At 31.6% G+C, this 19,863-nt stretch overlaps 1 protein-coding gene across 1 annotated transcript in view; it reads right to left on the minus strand.

Annotated features, from left to right (window-relative positions):
* Positions 1–19,863, minus strand: part of GBE1 (1,4-alpha-glucan branching enzyme 1) — a 272,242-nt gene that overhangs the window by 85,529 nt on the left and 166,850 nt on the right. The window contains exons 8-10 of the mRNA XM_054585232.1: positions 8,977–9,092; positions 6,688–6,815; positions 2,890–2,988 (exon numbers count right to left, since the gene is read on the minus strand). Coding sequence (XP_054441207.1) covers positions 2,890–2,988; positions 6,688–6,815; positions 8,977–9,092 — 343 coding nt within the window. The remainder of the gene's footprint in view (positions 1–2,889; positions 2,989–6,687; positions 6,816–8,976; positions 9,093–19,863) is intronic.

Genomic DNA, 19,863 nt, shown 5'->3' on the forward strand with positions numbered 1-19,863 from the left:
CCTCTGCCTATGGAATTTACCTGTAGGTGGCAGGAGGCAACCGGACCCCACTTTTGTTTGATAATAGAATCATTACACACCTATTAGAATGACTAATATAAAATGGGACAACGCCAAAAGCTATTATGCAAAGATGTAGAGAAATTGAGTCTCTCCAGTGTTGCTGGTGATAATATACAATGGTACAGCTACTTTGGGAACAGTGTGGCAGTTACCTAAAAAATTAAACATCCTACTACTATATGATCCATTAATTGTACTTTTGAGCATTTACCCAAAAATAATGAAAATATTTAGGCATTTATCCTAGAGTGTGACTTAAGGTTATAGAAAACCATGTACACAAATGTTTATAGCAGCTTTTTTTTTTTTTATAACAGCCAAAACCTAGAAATTATCCAGATGTCTCTTACTGGGCAAATAATGAAACTGTGGTATATCCATACCATGGAATACTTCAGCATTAAAAAGAAATACACAACTGATACATGCAACAACCTGCATGAATATCCAGAGAACTTTCCTGAGTGAAATATGACAATCCAGAAAGGTAACATAGTATACAATTCTATTTATACAACATTCTTGAAATGACAAAATTACAGAAATGGAGATCAGATTAGTAGTTGTCACAGCTTAAGAAGTGATGAGGGGGATGGGGGATGTAGGTGTGTGTGTAAAAGCAATACAAGGAAACCTGCGGTGATGGAAGTGTTCCGAATCTTGATTACATCCATGTTCGTGGTTGTGATATTGTAATATAGTTTTGCAAAACGTTATCATTGGGGGGTGGGGAATACTAGTAAAGAAGTATCAGATTTCACTGTATTAATGCTGCATATGAATTTATAATTTTCTCAATATAGAATGTTTAATTAAAAATCTATTTATATAATAAATTGGTACACAATACATATTTAGTGGAATCAATGAAAGGAATGAATTCAATTTACTTATATAACTTTTACATAAACAGTTATTAGATAATGAAAATGATCAAATAAAATTAAAGGAGATAGAGCATATGTGGCATATTTTCTATAGGCAAATATTTGTTCAATAAATGATTACACTAATATAATAGTCCCGACTGGTGATTATTAAACATAAAGTAGAATACAGTAAATAATTTGCTTTTGAACAAAAAAAGTTCAAATGGAATTTAGCATTTAATCTAACTCATGCTCTATGGGTAGACAACAACAAATGCGACATACATTCTGAGTACAAGTGTCATCTGGATTAATACTCTTCCATGTGTTATTGACATTTGAGGGAAAGACAGTCATTTATGCAGTTATTTTACTAAATGCACAAATTATAAAAGTCAGGGAATATTACTGAGTTTTAAAAATTTATTTTAACTCTCCTTAGTTTTATTAACAAAGGGCTTTATTTTTGTGATGCAAAAATATTTTTAATTACATGAAACAGAAGGTGACATCTGCCTCAGAGTACATACAATTTAAACAGAGAGCATAGTCACATCCTATATATAGGACAACACATTTTCCCACTTGTATGATGTGCTGCCTAGCACAGTGCCTTAAGCATACAAGGTATATAACTTTTAGTAAATTGAAAATTTTTAAAAAATGCCATCATTCATAAAAGGAAAATAATCCCACTGTACATTGTGACTGATTGGGAAAAATATTCTAGGTTGATGTACACCCTGAAATATTCTTGAATCTGCACAGACTGGTGAATGGTGAAGGCTTTTCAGTGAGATGTTAACAAGGTAAGATTTGGCACTTGCTGGGGAAAAAGTCTGTGTGAAAGGGAAGAAATCATAAGTGATGGTGAGTGGATAAAGAACCTTAAACCAAGATAAGAAACTTGAAGACAACACCAGTTTTTAAACTAACAAATACAAAGAAACTTTCTCAGGTATCAAAGCAAGATGCTCAGCTCATTTGTTTTATTTCTAAGATTAATTGTCACTTGGTTTTTGAGTCGACAATGTTTGAAGAGTCATTATAAAAGGAGAAACAGAAATTCTGGTGGTAGAGTTTTCATGTCACAGCTGTGCACTGCACAAATTACCTCAGGCCACAGGAAAGACAGTTAAGAGATGATTACAATAAACCACTTCCTTCAGAATAACTTCTATGGTTGTTCTATGCAAAGTCAAGCAATTCTAACACTGTGATCTCATGGCACCAGTTCATGTCTGTACTAAAGGGCTCATCAGAAAGCTATGATTATTTGATATATATCTGACTCCTTACACATATTCAGCCTATGATTATGGAGTTGGCCACTCAAAAATGCTCTATATCATATCTAAGTGTATATAATAAATTTAGTCCTGAATGCACATATGAAATGAAACAAGATGCAATCCCAACTGCTTGAACTATCATTAAGTTTAATGCAATTGTATCAGAAATGATATGTAAGGTGTTATGTACAATTATTCATTTCGAGTTACTAACACATGCTAAGGACTTTTAAATGCTGATTGAAGAACTGGGTGTATCCAAATATGCTGAGAAGAGACCATACTACGAAGTTAAGTACTGGAAATTAAGGAGTAACTTCTCCATCAATTGATAATTTGCAAGGTGAAATGGATACTTTGATGAAGTTGAATATGTTTTAAATATAGAGCACTTAAGTTTTGTACAACTGCATTGATAATTACACAGATAACCTTATATTAATCATATTTTTTCCCTTGCCTGAGTAGTAAAAATATGAATACTTTATATTAGAACTTTTAGAAGTTTGAAAAGCACAAGAATTAACACACTTATGGGAGAATTCAGTACTTCAATTGTAATATCTGTACTAATAATCACAACTAAGAAATACATTTAAAAAAAAACCCAACATAAAACATACTATCCACACACACACACACAAAATATTTACAGGAACTCTTACCTGGATCCATTTATCTGGAATTGCCATGGCTAATCGATAGTCAAAGCCGCACCCACCCTGGGAAATTGGAGAACACAGAGCTGGCATTCCTGATACATCCTAAAACAAAGGACATCAGCATCATCAGTTCACAATGCTCAAATTTTTACTAAATATCCTTCTGACAGTGATGGTGAAGCCAATAAATGAAAACAATATGTAAGGGCATAAGCATATATTTTTATAGTGTTTCAGTCGCATATTGTAAAAGTAAGATAAAACTGTGATAGCATATCTCATTTCCCAATAAAATTTGATACCATGCTCTTCAATGCAGGACAACTTTGATCTCATGTGGCCATATTTTTCTTTTCCTTATTGTCACACACAGAAAACAGAATAGTACAAGTATAATTGCTAAAACACGATTTCTTAGACTGATTTTTTAACTATTTTGAGCATTTTTTATTAGTTACTGCTTTCATGAATCATTAAAATACATGTAGCATATATCTGTTATTCTTGTTATCAGGCATAGAGTGTATTTTGGGAGCACTTAGCTCACTTAGCTTATTTTTGATGAAATGGAAAGTTGAGTTAGTACATTAAGAGTAAAGCAATAAGATGGCTTTCAGTATAAGAGTCTTTGGGGTTATCTAGTGGATCTTCTTCATTTAGAAGATAAAGAAATTGAGGTTTATTGAGGTGAAGGGATCTCTAAAGATATATGCTTCTCAATGTTAGAGCCAGGACTCTGCTGAGTGAATGAATGAATGAATGTCCTTCCGGAATTTGAAAATATATAAGGTATACTCTCTGACCTTCAGGGATTCATAAACTACAACCTAAATACATAGACACACATTACCATGAAGTGACAATATGATAAAATTGTGATCATTGTTCTCTTAAGTACACAGAAAGTGCAATGGAGAGACATACATCTAAAATTATATTGTACTATTTCACCTCAAGTATGCAATACTTTATCCACTTTGAAATATGTACTTTCCACTGTGCATGTCACAAGCTTTTCTACTTACATCCTTGTCCGAACTCTTCCTATAAAAGAATATCATACTATGAGCTTGCTGAGAAATAAATGCTTCCTCTTCCACAATACCTTCCCCAAACTGTCCCCACAGAAAAGCTGGAACAAAGAAATATATGACCTCTCTGGTCTCCCAAAATCATTTATTAACTGGCTTTTTTTTTTTCAAAGGAGCAGTATAGGTAAATACAATACATGGTGCAATACATCCACTAAGAAATAAAACATTTGTCAATTAAACTTTATTTCTACATAGTACTTTATAGTGTATAAAAGTTAAAAAGTAGATGACTGGAAAGTAAGTAAAAAAAGAAGGTTAACAGAAAAGAAGCCATTTTAAAAGAAGTTATATATTTCAAAATATGCTACATTTTCGCAGATATGATAGTTATCTAATTGATTCTTTATAAACATTGGCTGAATATGTATTCAATATCAGACACACATGTTAGGCTCTGGGATTAGCAACACAATACCTTTTGACAAGAGTTTCCATAAGACGAGGAGTTTTCGTAAAATTGGTAATGGGTTGGTATTAAAGATCAAGATAATTTTCTCAAGAAAACAGTAAGGTAAATTCTATATTTACCTAAGCTTTAAGAAATAATTTGATAGGAAATAGAGACTGCTAAATAAAAATATTTGGACACCAGTTTTTCTTGACTCCTAAATCTGAATCCTAAAAACCTTCCCCATTAATGCATATGAGATATTTGTAACTCTCTTTTGAAAGTGGAGAATTAATGGCTATCCTTTCAAAATATTGAAAGGAAAAGGAAAGTAAGTATAAAGATCACTGAAATATATTTTAAATATACAAGGCTGATACCTGCCAACATAGCATACTGAAATAATCATAGGTGTTTCAAATGACATTAAAACAGTTCTCATTCTTTAATATCTAAAGGGCACTTACGACTATTCCAGATGGGGAAAAACCTTAATTAAAAATATTTTAAATCAATAGATTAATATAGCAAATATAATCATGTAGAGTGGTAGATATAGTTCAGAAAAAAGCTTTCAATTTTTAACAAATGTCATTATAAACAAATTCAAATATCTACTATAGGACTCTATATAAAACAGTATTACTTATCCACTATACCACATCCCTTTCTTCAAAAAAAGTTCATGAGGATCAATTCCACATTTTGAAGAGATTCCCACTAGACAGAAAAGTGATATATTGAAATTGAAGTAGTTTTCAATTTAAGTAAAATAAATTGAAGACACATCTTGTTTAAAAAAAAAAAATCTGAAACCAACTAATACAAAATAGGCTAGAGCCTCAAAGTTTCATTGGTAGAAACACAGATAATCAGACAAGGGCTCCCCAGATGATGGAACTGTTTTACTTGAAATGAATGAAGGGATCAATGTAACAATTTTAAGCTTCATGTATTAAGTATTTGCCTCTATTTTTCAGTATGAACTTTTGATTTGTGTGTCATTAATTGTTGATAGTAACTTGTCACATAAACTATCTCTGCTTTGAATCACCATAAATATAATTCACAAAATAATTAAATTTTTGATGTTTGAAAGATAAAATTAAAATATATAACAGACAAAATACAATTTTAAAACACACTGTGATTGATGTTCAAAGATGGTCAGCACAAAGTATTAGCACAAGTATTAGCAAGACTTACAAACTATGATCAAATGTAGGTATGTAAAGAATATGAAATTCATACTGGATATCAAAATGGTACTACAATAGTTGGGTTTTAAAAAAATTCTATATAAGAATGTATTCCAGGGCTTTAAGATCCATAGCTTTATCCCTAGAAGATATTTATAAGGAAAATGACTAAAGAGTGTAACTGTTTTCTATGCAGAAAATTATACCACCTAGTTGGGAGTTGGGGATTTTGAGAAATAATGAAGAAAAAATGCTAAATGAATAATAAGTAATACAGAAAGGAGACAGTCATTAACTACTACATTTCATTCCAATGAACTAAAGTCCAACAATGTGAAAATACATCTTAACTCTCAATCTTTTAACAACAGTCTTTTTATTTTTATATGACGACCACTACATTTTGCATAGAACAGTTTTAATATAATGAATTCAATTTTAATAATAATTTCTAGTCAGAAGACTTAGGAAACCAGAGGGAGTTTAGTGCTAAACCTAAATTAGCATAAGCATTTAACAAACTTCTTAATTTATCACATTTATCACCAAGAGGGGAATTGTCAATTATGCATATACCGAATTATATCATTATAGTGCAGCTTTGGGACAGTTAATCATGAACATTCAGTGATCATGAATAACTAGTGAACATTTGGCAATCGGAGAGCAGTAACATAAACAAGAAAGGTAATTGCATCAGAACAAGAGAGGCTACAGAGGAGCTCCCAGGCAGTGATCCCTGCCATCTCTACTGATTAAACCAGAAACAAACAAACAAACAGAAGCACATAAACTTCTTTTTGATTCAATTCTTTTCTCTGCTGAAGGTCTCAGGGAAGAAGGACCAGTCCACTGATTAGGATATTTTACCTTCTAACCATTGGCATTTTTTCTTTTAACAATGGAATAATGACAAGTAATTAGTATACTCTATCTCCTAGAAGGCAAAGAGTGAAATTGTAAATAATATGTCACCAATACAAGGTAGCTGCACTGTAGTCAGGGTATAATTTCAGTTATGCAATTATTGACAACATGAGATTAATTATTCAAATATTGCATACTGACAAAATGTTCTGCATTAAAGGGGGTTAGAGGGTAGAGATCATTATGGCTTTACCTCAGCGACTGTTATGGAATCTGGATACAATGTATGAACCAAATGATTCGCCAACATGAGATAAATCAAGGCATCTTCATCTACTTGTAGTCCAAAATATTCATGATAATCACCTGAAAAACCTTGACCTAGAGAACATAAGATCAATGTAAATGCATTGTTAACATGCAAGTCTTAACTCTGAACAAATTTCACCAATTAGTATGTTAATACCAGTTTTGATATAGCAAAGTGTAATAAGCTTCAATAGCACATAATGTCATCATCATAAATATATGATCAAAGTTAGAAAATTATTCCATATCAACAATCCTGCAATTCAATTTTTTGTTTTATAAAAGCAAACAAACAAAACACTTTGATTTAAAAGTTTAATTGAATTTTATAGCAGAAAAATACATTGAAATGATAGTGAAAGAAATTCTAAATTTCAAAATTTAGATCCATTTTTTATCATCTCAAATGTTAATTTAGCTAGCTTCTATTGGATACCTCTGAAGTAATGGAAAGCACATATGAAAACTATCATAAATTCGACCCATAATGTTTGTATTATTTTAAATATGTGCTTCAATTTATGCAACATGGATTGCCTTTGATTACAAAAAGGTTTTAACATTCTTTAATATCTTTTACCTCCTCTTCCTCAATTCCTAACTTTGGTCACATAGTATATTTCACTTATTGAGGTTATACAATTTATTTTCTATTCCTACAGTTGTTTACACTTATTTTAATTAAATCAAATTATTGCTCAATGCCTACATTTCCCCCGCCCCCCTACTTCCCTATAACTCTAAAGTTCTTTACTTTGAATAATTATTTCTTTTACAGAATTTCATCACGGAAGGATATATTCAAGTATAATTATGGAAGTTTTATTTTTTAAGGTCTTTCGAATTTATACCTCGATGGCACTTCAATTACCAAATTCCTCAGTCACACTTTGTTTCCCTTAGAATTTTATAGGCCTTGCCATTGGCAACAAAGTGGTAGAACCCAGCCATTTTTTTTTCATTCATGCAGGCAAATTCATTTTTCTTTCTAGTTATAACCTAATGAATTTCTTCTTAGCACTCAATTTTACGAACTTAAACACTCTGTGTCTTAATGTTAATTGTTTAATCTCAACTTTTTCAGGTATATGTTCTTTTGCAGTACAGTTTCAGCTTTTCTTCTCATCATTCAAAGAGGGGAAACAAGTTACTTAGAATGTGTTTCTTATGTTTCACTGTTTTTACCCATTAGGTCGAAATATTACAGCATAGATCATTTTTGTATTTCTCAGATCAGCCATGACCTGCACAGGGTTAGAAGTATATCCCATATCCATAGACTTCAGTTCATTTCTCCAATCCCATAATTCCTTGCAAAATTCCTAGACTTCAACAGAGGCAGATTCTGAAGGGGCATGTGGATATTTTAATTTGGTAAAAAATCTTTCTTGAATATTGCCATGTTTCTCTTTTTCAATCTTTAAATAAGCTACTCTGTAAACTGAAGGATATGAATGAAACCTGTCATGTATTACAGGTTCAACTTCGTGCCCATGAGCACTCCAGAGGAACATCTCCAAGACTGTGCTGCAGGTTTTGCAGACAGCACCACTCTTTGAGTACAGCTTCTTTCCTTGGTAGCCACTTTTCAAGATTGACAGTCTAAAGTCCCTTTTTTGGATTGGTTATTGCTGGTAGATATTTGACTATTAAAATATAATTGTCTGACATGTTCCCTACTGAAGAATTAGATTCTGTGATCCTATTTCTTTATATAACTTTTAAATTGAAAAACTCTGTTTAATGTGTTTTATTATAAATTAATTTATAATTTAACTTAAACCAGGTATATTATAGATATATTATACATATTTACTGTTTAATATGCAGGAACCTACACATTCAAAAACATTCTCATTTATTATTTTTGTTATTTATTTTTCATTGTAAATGCTGTCATGTTCACATTCTGAGAGCACTGTGGAGAAAAAGGTTTCCTTAAAAAACATTTTAGAAGAAAGTTACCTGTTAAAACCAGCATGTTCTTATATACATATATTTAACAGAAAATCATTATCTTTTATTTACTTATAAAATGTATTTATACATAACCTCTTGCCAAAAGGGGATCAGAGGTGACTGGAGGAAATGCATACAATGGAAATAATAAAAATCAAGGGAATAGTAATACTCATGGCAGCTTCTGTAAATGAACCCCAAACATGGTTGCAATGTGCCAGTGAAAAATAACATAGAATCATTAGTTATATCTGTAATAGATCAGATTACCTACCCATCCCATGGTGATGATAGAGCATGGATGTAACACCATCAAAACGAAATCCATCAAAGCCATATTCTTCCAACCACCATCTTATGTTTGACAGAAGGAATCTTAAAACTTCCCAGCTAAAATATTGGAGAAATATATATATTTTAAGCACAATGGTATGTAATGTTTTCCTTAACTGTTATATTTTGTTTGTTAAGAGTATTAATTAAAATTATAAATCTACCTTAAGAATAATGATGTTCAAGAAATATATCCTATGAAAACCAGAAAACTATTAATATTTACCTCATTTGTTTGATGAACCTCATTCTAAAAATAAAATTATTAAATTTATTTAGCCACAAAATCACTTACTATCTAAGAAAAACTGAGAAAATATGTGTAGGTTAGGTCCACAGTGCAGTGATTCTGTCTTGTTCAGTGTTGTGTTTTCAGCAACCATAAAATGATAACTGCACAGTAGTGCATACATAAAATAAAAACAAAAAATACAAAAAAAAGTGTTGCTTATCTCTGAATTTTCCACAAGATTTTATATGTAATATAACAAATATTATATGTAATGCATAATACATAGTTTCTCCTTTAAGAAAATATAATCCTACTCTTAGTATATAAATCACCTTCCATGTCTGTCAGCGTAAAATATTTCCCCGATCCATAATCTCAGAAATACAATTTAGAGTAAAAAGTAAAAGAAAAAATAAAGACTTAAAGTAAATCACATACTAAGCATTATTATACTTACTAGATTATTATTTTGTGGGGGTGAAAAAAAAGACCTAATTACTAAAGAAACACATATTTAATAAAGTAAAACATCCATAAAAGAGGAAAATAGTACGAAAGAACTGTTATAACTCAATTAAAAACACCACATGAGGCAACCCTATTTTGGACAATTGAGAAGAGGGCACCATCAATTAGTATTTTCTTTAGGCACACAGTTATGGTTGAGTTCTCTTTCTTATTATAATTGTGGTTTTAAGACTTCAATACCTCATTTAGTTTAATGACAAAGCAGTAACAGTGCACACAAATGTTGAACCCAGTTGAAACTTAAGAATTTTCTTAAACCTTCCATATATTAAACAGCAATCTGACATAAGAGCACATTAAGTCATCACAATCAGCTTCAGAATTGTAAATCTAAACTTTGGGGAAAGATGAGTGTCGTTGGTAATTAACTGCTTTATACAAGTTGCTTTAAGTTTTGAAAACTGAAAGTTAAAAAAAAAAAGAAATGAAAAAACAGAAACACAAACAATCTAATAGATATGAAAGGGAGCATGGACGTTCTAGATTGTTAGATCCAAACCATTATGAAAGTAGAATTTCTTAAGTTATTATTATTGAATATTCTCTTAAGATTTAAGAAAAAAATTCTGTTTAACCACAACAGAAAAGGAATAAAAACAAAGAGGTATTATACAAGTAAACAAGATCAAAAATACTTCTTTTGTATAGCAATTTCTAATAAGTTTTTTAATTAATAAACCTTATTTTTTAGAGCAGTTTAGGCTCTCAGCAAAACCGAAAGGAATCTATATAACAAAATAAATGAAAAAATAGGTTGTAACAGATTCATAGAAGTTGATAGTTGCCAAATCAGAGGGGGTTTGGGAGCCTGAGTGAAAAAGGTAAAGGGGTCAAGAAGTAAAAATTAGCAGTTATAAAATAGTCACAGTGATATAAAGTGCAGCATAGGAAATAGAGTCAATAATATTATAATAACTACCAGTATGTAAAGAGACAAGGTAATACTAGACTTTTGGGGGAATCACTTTGTAAGTTATATAAATGTCTAACCACTACGCTGTACACCTGAAAGTAATAATAATATTGAATGTAAGAATTCATTTAAAAATTGAAAACAATTACAATTATCACAGAAGGCATTTAAAGCCTATCCTTGAAGTTCACAGGGCAGCCTAGTTTCCAAACAATTGAAGGAGTTAGATGTTGACTTTCAGAAGTTGATGTCAAAAATATATATACCTTAGTGGCCAGCATAAATGCATATATAATAACAATTTTAGTTATTAGTGTTATATCTTAAACTAATTAACAAATAAGTTTAGAAACTAACACCATGTTGCCTATACTGCCTACAGTCAACTTATTAGCTTACTCATATGTTTTTATGAAGCAAAAGTAAATCCCTAACATCCATAAAAAGATAATGAAATGCAGCTGACTTTCCTGTGAATCAGAAACTACTAAAAATGTTTAAATCACAGGTGTCTGATATAGAAACTGAATACATTGATGAATAATATATATATTTAAGTATTTCTGGTAATCAAAATAATCAGTACTCTAATTGGTTTAGATGTCTGAAATATTCAACCTGTAATCAAGTAATGAGAATTTATTAAGGAAATTTTGTCATGCACAGATAATTCCAATTTTAAGGTTTTCAGGATACTATCTCTAAAATCAAAAAACTGATGATTGCCTCAATTTCTGCCAATAAACTTTATAATAAAACAAAACAGTCAAGTTTTCTTGGCAAACAAGTATAATCAGATATATAAACGTTTATTAGATAAAGTTATCATTTGTAGTTCAAACCTATTTAATGTTGTATTTATTTTAGGTCTTTAATGACTTCTGGGATTTTCAAAATAAGCAATATAGTCCACTGCATCTCCTAATATTGTATACTAATAAAGAATGGCATTATTAAAGAGTGGCTAAATATAACAAATATGAAGAAAAATTACATATTCCTCTTAGCTAGCCAACAGTCATTGAAGAAGAATGGCTACTGAAATGGTATATCATAAAACCATGAAGAAATAAAGCTCACATTTTGATCTGAGTATTTCAATTGACTGAAATTGAGCAAAGAACCTTACACATTTTCTTTTATGAGAGAGGTATGGCATGTCAAGTAAAATAACAGAATTTTTAAAATTGCAATAGAAATAACATTTTTGAAGAAAACATTCTAAAATGTCACTATTGAAAAGTAATATCTACCTAATCTATTTTTAAAAATTAAAAATAATGCATCTATTTAACTTTAATTAAATTAACCCATAAAGAAAAAAGTTATATTTTTGCTCATACTTTTCAACAGATATCCTACTTTGTTAATAGAAATTTAAAAAAAACACTTAAAATAATCAAAATGTGATTATTTGTATCTAATACTAGGTAGCAGTATCATCAATAATAAACTGTATCTTAGATTTTAGAAACAAAATTAATTTGAAATAAAATTAGGTAGCAAGCAGCACAAACTCTAGTGAGACAAACTTAATTCAACTACTAAATAGCTGTAATTATATAAACTTCAGAACATAGGTAGCTATTATAAAATTATTTTGAAGTCTTCTTTTCAATATTACATGACTTTCTAAATTTTCACCTGTACAACTTTAATTTATATGTTTTTTTGTTTAATTATATTATATCCACTGAGCCCTGGTTATCTATATTCATAATTAAAATAAGTATTTTCTTTCCCTTAAGGCTTAATTTGTACTTAGATTATTAAATATTGTATTAAAATTACCTCTACTTGTACTATCTATGTCTTTTTTGAGTATCTTCTAGGAAATAAGTAGGAAAGGATTGTGTATTGTGTCTTTTTTCTCTCTTTTAAATTTTTTATTATCGTTTTATTACAGTTGTCCCAATTTTCCCTCATTGCTCTGCCCTGCCCCACCCACCCCTGATTCCACAGTCAATCTCCATCTTGTCCATGTCCACCGGTCAATCATACCTGTTCGTTGATTAGACCCTTCCCTTTCTTTCCTCCCTCATCCCCCTTATCCCTCCCTCTGGTCACTGTCAGTCTTCTCCTTTATATGCTAAAAGCTTCCAATAATGCTTTTACTTTAAAAAAAAACACAGCGAGTCCTCAGATAATGTTGTTTCCTTCCACGTCACTTCTTTCCAACATTAATGAAGGAAAAAAAATCACTTCCTAGCCAGGGTCACGGTCTGAGTGGAGTTTGCATGTTACCCCATGTCTGCTTGAGTTTTCTCTGGGAATTCCCATCTCCTCACACATCCCAAATCTGAGTACAGGAGGTGAATTAGCAGGTCTACATTGTCCCACCTGAGTGAGTGTGAATGTGGGTGGGTGTGAGTGTCCCTGTGGTAGATGGGCGTTCTGTCCAGAGCAGGTCCTCCCTTGCAGCCTGAGCTGTAGGGATAGGCTACTGCCACCCATGGCCTTGAACTAAGCACACTGAAAAATAAGAATCTTATTTGTTTTTATTAATCTTTCCTAAATATATAAATAACTCAAATTTATTTTAGTGTTTAAAATTAGAAGTGTTTTGGGTCTCTATTTAGAAGTTTGGTAATGTTTTTGTGACCAGCCATACGCTGTAGAAGCTTGACTCTTATCTATATCAGTTAATCTGTGGTAAAGTTGGTTTTGTTATATGCTGTTCTACTTAAAGTTGCAGTTTCCAAGAACCTCTATAAGACATAAAGTAAGGACTTGCTTTATTGAACTTGAGAAGTTTCAAGTCTCTTTTTTCTCTAGTTTAATCTATATTCTTGACAAGCTTGGTACCCAATGAAGTAGGTAAGAAGAAGGCAAACTTGAAGGAGAATGTGTCTGTACCTGTGTATGTGTGTGCATAGTATGTGTAAGTAGAAAGAGACCAATAGTAAGAGCAAAAATGAAAGTTTTCAGTCTGATATAAAAGACAAATCTAAAACAACATATAACCCAGTCAATCTGATAATGGTTACCTGAGTGATTAAGAAATGAGAAAGTTTTCAAAGAGTTTGTTTTTAAATAGGACATTGCTCTCTCACAGAAATTGTTATCAAAGGTGATTTTTTAAAAGATTAATGCTTTTAAAAGATACATCTTTTTCAAAGTAAATAACCCAAAAACTCTGCACAGCCCCAGGACCAGAAAGGAGAAAATCAACTTAGGTCATCCCCTATAAAAAAACATAGGTGAGATAGTATGTGAAATTATCATGTATGTCATCTGAATAAGGCTTTGTTCTTCTTCCAAATAAATCACTATAGGTTAGGAATTACCGAAAAACATACATAGATACAGAGGTTTACAGACACACACTCCTGTTTTTCAAAGAACATTAAAGACCCTACCTTATCTATAGAAGGAAGCTAATTATTGCAGCAGATCAAAACAATGACAGTGACTTGGATATATAAAGATAAACATCATTGAAAAATATTAAATCGTAATTGGTAATCAGCATTTAAAAGCTTGTTTTAATGGTAAAAGTTTAGAAACATTAACTGTTCATATACTTTCCCTTTTTAATTTTTCCCTCCTCATTGATTTATTTGTAAAAGATTAACTATGATATTTACATAGACTATTATAATACTCTTATGGAAAGACATTTCTGAATTTGATAGTGCCCCATTATCTTATTAAAATTTATAATTAGGTATATAATATTTATTTACTTATGTCAAACATTTACTTATGTTTAGCTAGCTTCATTTCAAGATGACTTGAGGCAACTTATTGATAAATATACCTACAGAGTCTCAAAAGTAAATGAGGAAAATACAGGTGAAGAAGAATGAAGTTCTTGCAGATATACAAGCATAAAGCACCTGAGAATTAATTTTTGTTTTCTAGTCCAAAATTATTAAAATTTTATAAAGTATATTGACTACAGGAGGATGTCCCTTGGCTATCACCCCCAAATAATGAACAGTTTAGGGCAACATTCAAGGAAAATACTGGTATACTTTAGGACTCCGAGGAAGTTGTTTTTTAACAGGCAACAATGTACTCTGCGACCCCAAATGGATAATCACTGCAGAGAGGAGATGTACTGGGGAATACCATTCACATAGGGATAGAGGAAGGGCACGCTGAAAAGGAGAGAGGCACCTAGTTCCTTATGAAATGGTCTATTTTGGGGAAAGGAGGAACATGAATGTATTCATATGTGTGTTTTCTGGAGTGAGATACTGAGGGAATTAATAATAGAGGCTGCTATTAATCATATTTAAATTTTAACCATCACTAAATTTGTTAAATAATATACAGCTCTCTAATGTATATTTGTACATATTCCCACAAAGGGAGTTAGCATTTAGTGGGGTGACTGGGGTAGAATAGAAGGGAGAAATGCGATACTATATACAAAAGAAAAAGGAATTCAAATTCAGTGAGTGCTTATTGGCCACCAGACTATGTTTCATAGTCTCAGTTAACAAGGCTATGATACCCAGAATGTTTTATGGTTTGGGAAACTGAGATTTAGAAAAGCTAAATAAAATGCTAAGCATCACCCAGGTAGTAGGTATAGGTCGGTTGATCCTTTTGAATCTGAAACCTCAACTCTTAAGTATAATTGTATACCACCACATTCAGGACTATTTATAAATTAATTCTTGTGTGCATGTTTTTGTTTTGTTTTGTTTTGCAATTTCCTTAGCATATCAGTATTTTAAAACCACATTAAGCCCTGGTCAGATGGCTCAGTTGGTTGGTGCATTGTCTTGTACACCAAAAAGTTGCAAGTTTGATTGCCAGTCAGTGCACATACCTAAGTTGCGTGTTCAATCCCTGGTTGGGGCGCATAGGGGAAGCAACTGATCAACGTGACTCTCCCATGTCTCCCTCTCTCTTTCTCAAAAATAAAAAAAAAAAATACTGTTGTGTGAGAATAAAAAATAAAAATAAAACCATAGTAACTCCCACATATCCATAGCTCTAATTTGTGGTCATATTAGTTTTATGAACTTAGAAAAGGAATTCAACCTCTCTAAATCTGAGTTGTGTTCACTATAAAATGGAAGACAGTTTCAACACCCTCCTAAAAGGTAATTAAGTAGGATAATGTGTATAATGTGGTTCGCAGTGTTTAGTACAGTAATGGATAAATTAAGAGGAGCTCCTATAGTCAATAAACAGATTTGAAATATATTTATAAACATAACTTAAGTATAAACTGAAATAGACCAATTTGTTTTAAAAATATATTTTTACTTTCCTTGTAGATTTTATTTTTTAATCATTTTATTGTTAATCTAATACAGTTACCCCAATTTTTTATATTAAAAATAAATCTTCATAAAGATAAGCATGTTGTTGCTAATATCAAAACAAAATAAGCCTTAAAAAAACCTGCATTTATTTTTTCTCAAGCAGTGTAGTATTCATGTTTTGGGGCACTGGACATATATTGACTGCCTGCTTTGTGCCAAGCATAATGCCAGGTGCTGGGATATAGTGATGAATAAGAAATACACAATACTCATTTTCATTTAATTGATTGTCTAACGGGAGAGACAGACATCTTAAAATAATAATACAAGCACATTTAATTACAATAGTGATTAATAATATAGAGAAAAATACAGTAGTATGACAATGTATTGAGAGAAGACTTGCTAATTTAGCCTCAGGAGGTAAAGCTAGGCCTTTCAGAAAGCGATATTGAAGGCTGAGGTCTACAGGATCAATCTGACACTGTTATCATCCATTCAAATTTATGGAAAAGAAATCAGTTTATATGAGTTAGGAAAAATTGTCAATTCACTTCTGACAATGATGTCAAAAAACTGTATTCAAGCCAATTTCCCAAATTTTGTATAAATGCATAATCTTTCTGTACTTCACCTAGTATGGTTATTTTTAAAAGAGTATATTAGATTACTCTTCTTCTCATTTCATATAATTTCATAGACTTTTTATTAAAGTGAAAGATTAATTCTAGATAAATTTTTCTGAGTTTCAGAACACAGCCTCAGTAACTTGAATCATTTCACTATATACAAATAGAATCCAGAGCTAAGGTTTGCACTGTGTTTTAGGCAAACTAGAATTCCAGATAAGCTGGAAAAATCATGCTCAAAAATCAAACCAAAACTATCAACCTGCTCCTGTAAACAAATTAAATATAAGAATTGTCATTACTTTCCTATTCAAACTCTATCCATTATTCAAATCCCAGCAGACACTGCACAAACTCTCCCTGGCAATTCTTTATATTAGTTCTATGTGAGGGAAAACAGAAGATAAACTGGTCTAAGCAAATAAGTCCAGTCTTCCAAACTTAAACATAGATGTCAGTATGGTAGGAATCATGTCCTATACCTTTTTAAAATTACTTTTAAACAAATTGACTTGAATTAATAAGGTACATACCAAGATAAAAATCTCCAATAATAATAAAATAAAAATTTTTTAAGTCCAACATTAACTCTAATATAGTTTTTTTAAAAAAACAAACTAATTACATATATTACTTAAGAAATTTCATTTTAAGAGTTACTGAAATAGAAAACAGAAATTAAAAACGACAAAACTCTTTACTTCACTGGAATAAATAAATGCAACTTAATGATCACGATATTTTGGATACCAACAGAAGTCACTCTATGATTAGTATGACACAGGATTTTAGAAGGATTTTTTTTTTCATGAAGAAAACTAAGACTTTATTTAGTTGGAATATTCAAATAAAAGATTATCTTCTTCACTTTCCCCCAGAGTTGACAATCCCTATTTAGGGACACTTTATAACAGGATTATCACTATGAAAACATAAAATCATTAAACTCTTCAGTAATCATATTACCTTATAAATACATGAAATTGTCATTGGAAGGTATAACATATGTAGGCATTCATGTGAACACATACCCTAATGGGAAAAAAAAGTCATATGTCTGGCCTCTAGTTAGAGTAAGTTCAGATCAGCCTGTATATATAGCTGACACTGGAATAAAAATGCTTATGTTTAAATATTAAAAGTTTCCCCAAATGTTATATAAATCTCTGGTGATGACAACAAAAGAAAGAAACCACAAAAACATCAGTATCCTTAAGGAATCATCAGCTTCTTTTTGTTTGCTCCAGTTATAAATTTTGCATTTGCACATTGCTGCCTAGATTTTCAAAAGGTTCTGCAATGATTAATTTAACAATCTGCCCATGTTGCTGTAATATAGCCAAGAACTTTTACATATATAATTTATAATATCCATATCAGGGACAGATTAGAAGGCAAAATAGAACTTCCAACATCCAGGAGTGTTATTAAAGCAGAAATAAAGTGTGTTACCAATACATGGCTATTTATAAACAGACTTCTCAAGCTTGGGTGCTTTATCCCCAAAGACTCACATAAACGATGGTGCCTCTTCATGAAAGTCAATTTCACCTAATGATTTGGAAGTAAACAAAACGAATTTAAAAAAATAATTGCAAATATATACTGAATGCTTACTAAATACCAGATCTTATAGTAAGTGCTTTCTATAAATTAATCTATTGAATTCCCCGCAACCCTCACAGATATACACTATACCAGGGTTCAGCAAACTTTTTTTAAAGTCAGATATAAACATTTTAGGCCTTGTGGGCTACACATGCTCTCAGTCTATGTCACAATGACTCAACTCTGTTGTTATTGGGTAAAAGAAGACACAGGAAATAAGAAAATGGGTGTGTCTGGATTTCAATAAAACTTTACCAAAACAGGCGGCAGATTTGGATAAATTTGGCCACTGTTTGCTGACTCTTGCAACTAAAATTCACATTTTACTAGTGTTAGTAATGTAAGTTTCCCATGGCCACACAGCTGACCATTGTTGAAGTCGGAATTTGAAATCAGGTCTCTTGTTTCAGAATCAATGGGGAGGACTAGTATGCATATCTGCCTCTTGACAGCAATTTAAAGGGCTGTTTAAGAGTAGAATCCACAAACATTCTAAAGTAAAAGGCAAATTGATGTTTGTAAAAGATTAAGTAATAGAATAAAAAGAACTTTGCATTTGCAATAGTTTCAGGCCTGGGAAATAAAAACTTATGCTCCTCAGAATATCATGATATCCGATGAAAAGTCTGAGGAGAATTTAGCCTATGCTTACAAAATAAACTTTTCTTAAAGGTTACAAAATTATTTTAAAGTTTCATATGCTTTAGGATTATTTTTCATAAATAATGACATAGGACAAATAGGGTAAAGCCACCTGGAATTTCCAAGCACTTTGAAGATGTATAGTGTGCAGCCAGGTTGAAAATGATGATCTACACTTAGCACAAAATCCTGCCCAGAGTGACCCTGCCTTGTCAATTAAAGCTGTACCTCACTCAATAAAATCCACTTTACAGTCCTGGTTACAAAGTAGGATATGATCTACCACCAGTTTAATACTGTGACTTTCTCCTCTTCATTTAGCAACAGCTATAGAGGCCTTTTTTATGTTCTTCCAGCACAATCAAGCTCCTCCCAGCCATCGTGATTTCACACCTCTGCCTGGAATTCCCTACCCCCACTGCAAATGTCAAGGAAATCTCACTCAATTATGATGCACGGAAAACCTTCTCTGGACACCGTGACTCTACCAACCACATTCATCTTCATTTGTATTTGTTTACTACTTATGTAGCACTGTGGTCTTTTTACACTTCATTATTTAATATTTTCTTCTTTATTATCTACATAACTATTATATATGTAAAATAATAGTGTTACATGTGTAACACCATAAAAGTTTTTTATTGATTTATTATTAATCTTTTCCAACATAATAAATGCACACATCTGAGATACAGTCACCACGCTTGTTTTGTTGCTGCTGTTTCCCCGAGCCTGGCCCAATACCTGGCACTTAGAAGCCACATAGTAATCACATGGAAAATGAAAGAATAAATGAGATGGATGAGGGGATGCCTAGACTTCAAATTCAGAGTTCTCACTCTATTGTTCTGTATGTTGCACATGTAGCCACTGGTTGTTTACGTAACTATGGAGAATCATGCACAAAAAAGGGAAAAAAGTGTCTAGGATTCACAGAAATTAAAAAGGCATTTAGGATTCACAGAGTCTAATAAGTTTATTCAAAAGAGAAAAAAAAAATTTAAGTTGCCCTGAATAGCTGTTGCTGTCTAAAAGTGGGAGAAAAAAA

Source organism: Pteronotus mesoamericanus, unplaced genomic scaffold (assembly GCF_021234165.1).
Source record: "Pteronotus mesoamericanus isolate MK-2021 breed Mesoamerican mustached bat unplaced genomic scaffold, CSHL_Meso_final contig_82, whole genome shotgun sequence".
NCBI classification, from domain to species: Eukaryota; Metazoa; Chordata; class Mammalia; order Chiroptera; family Mormoopidae; genus Pteronotus; species Pteronotus mesoamericanus.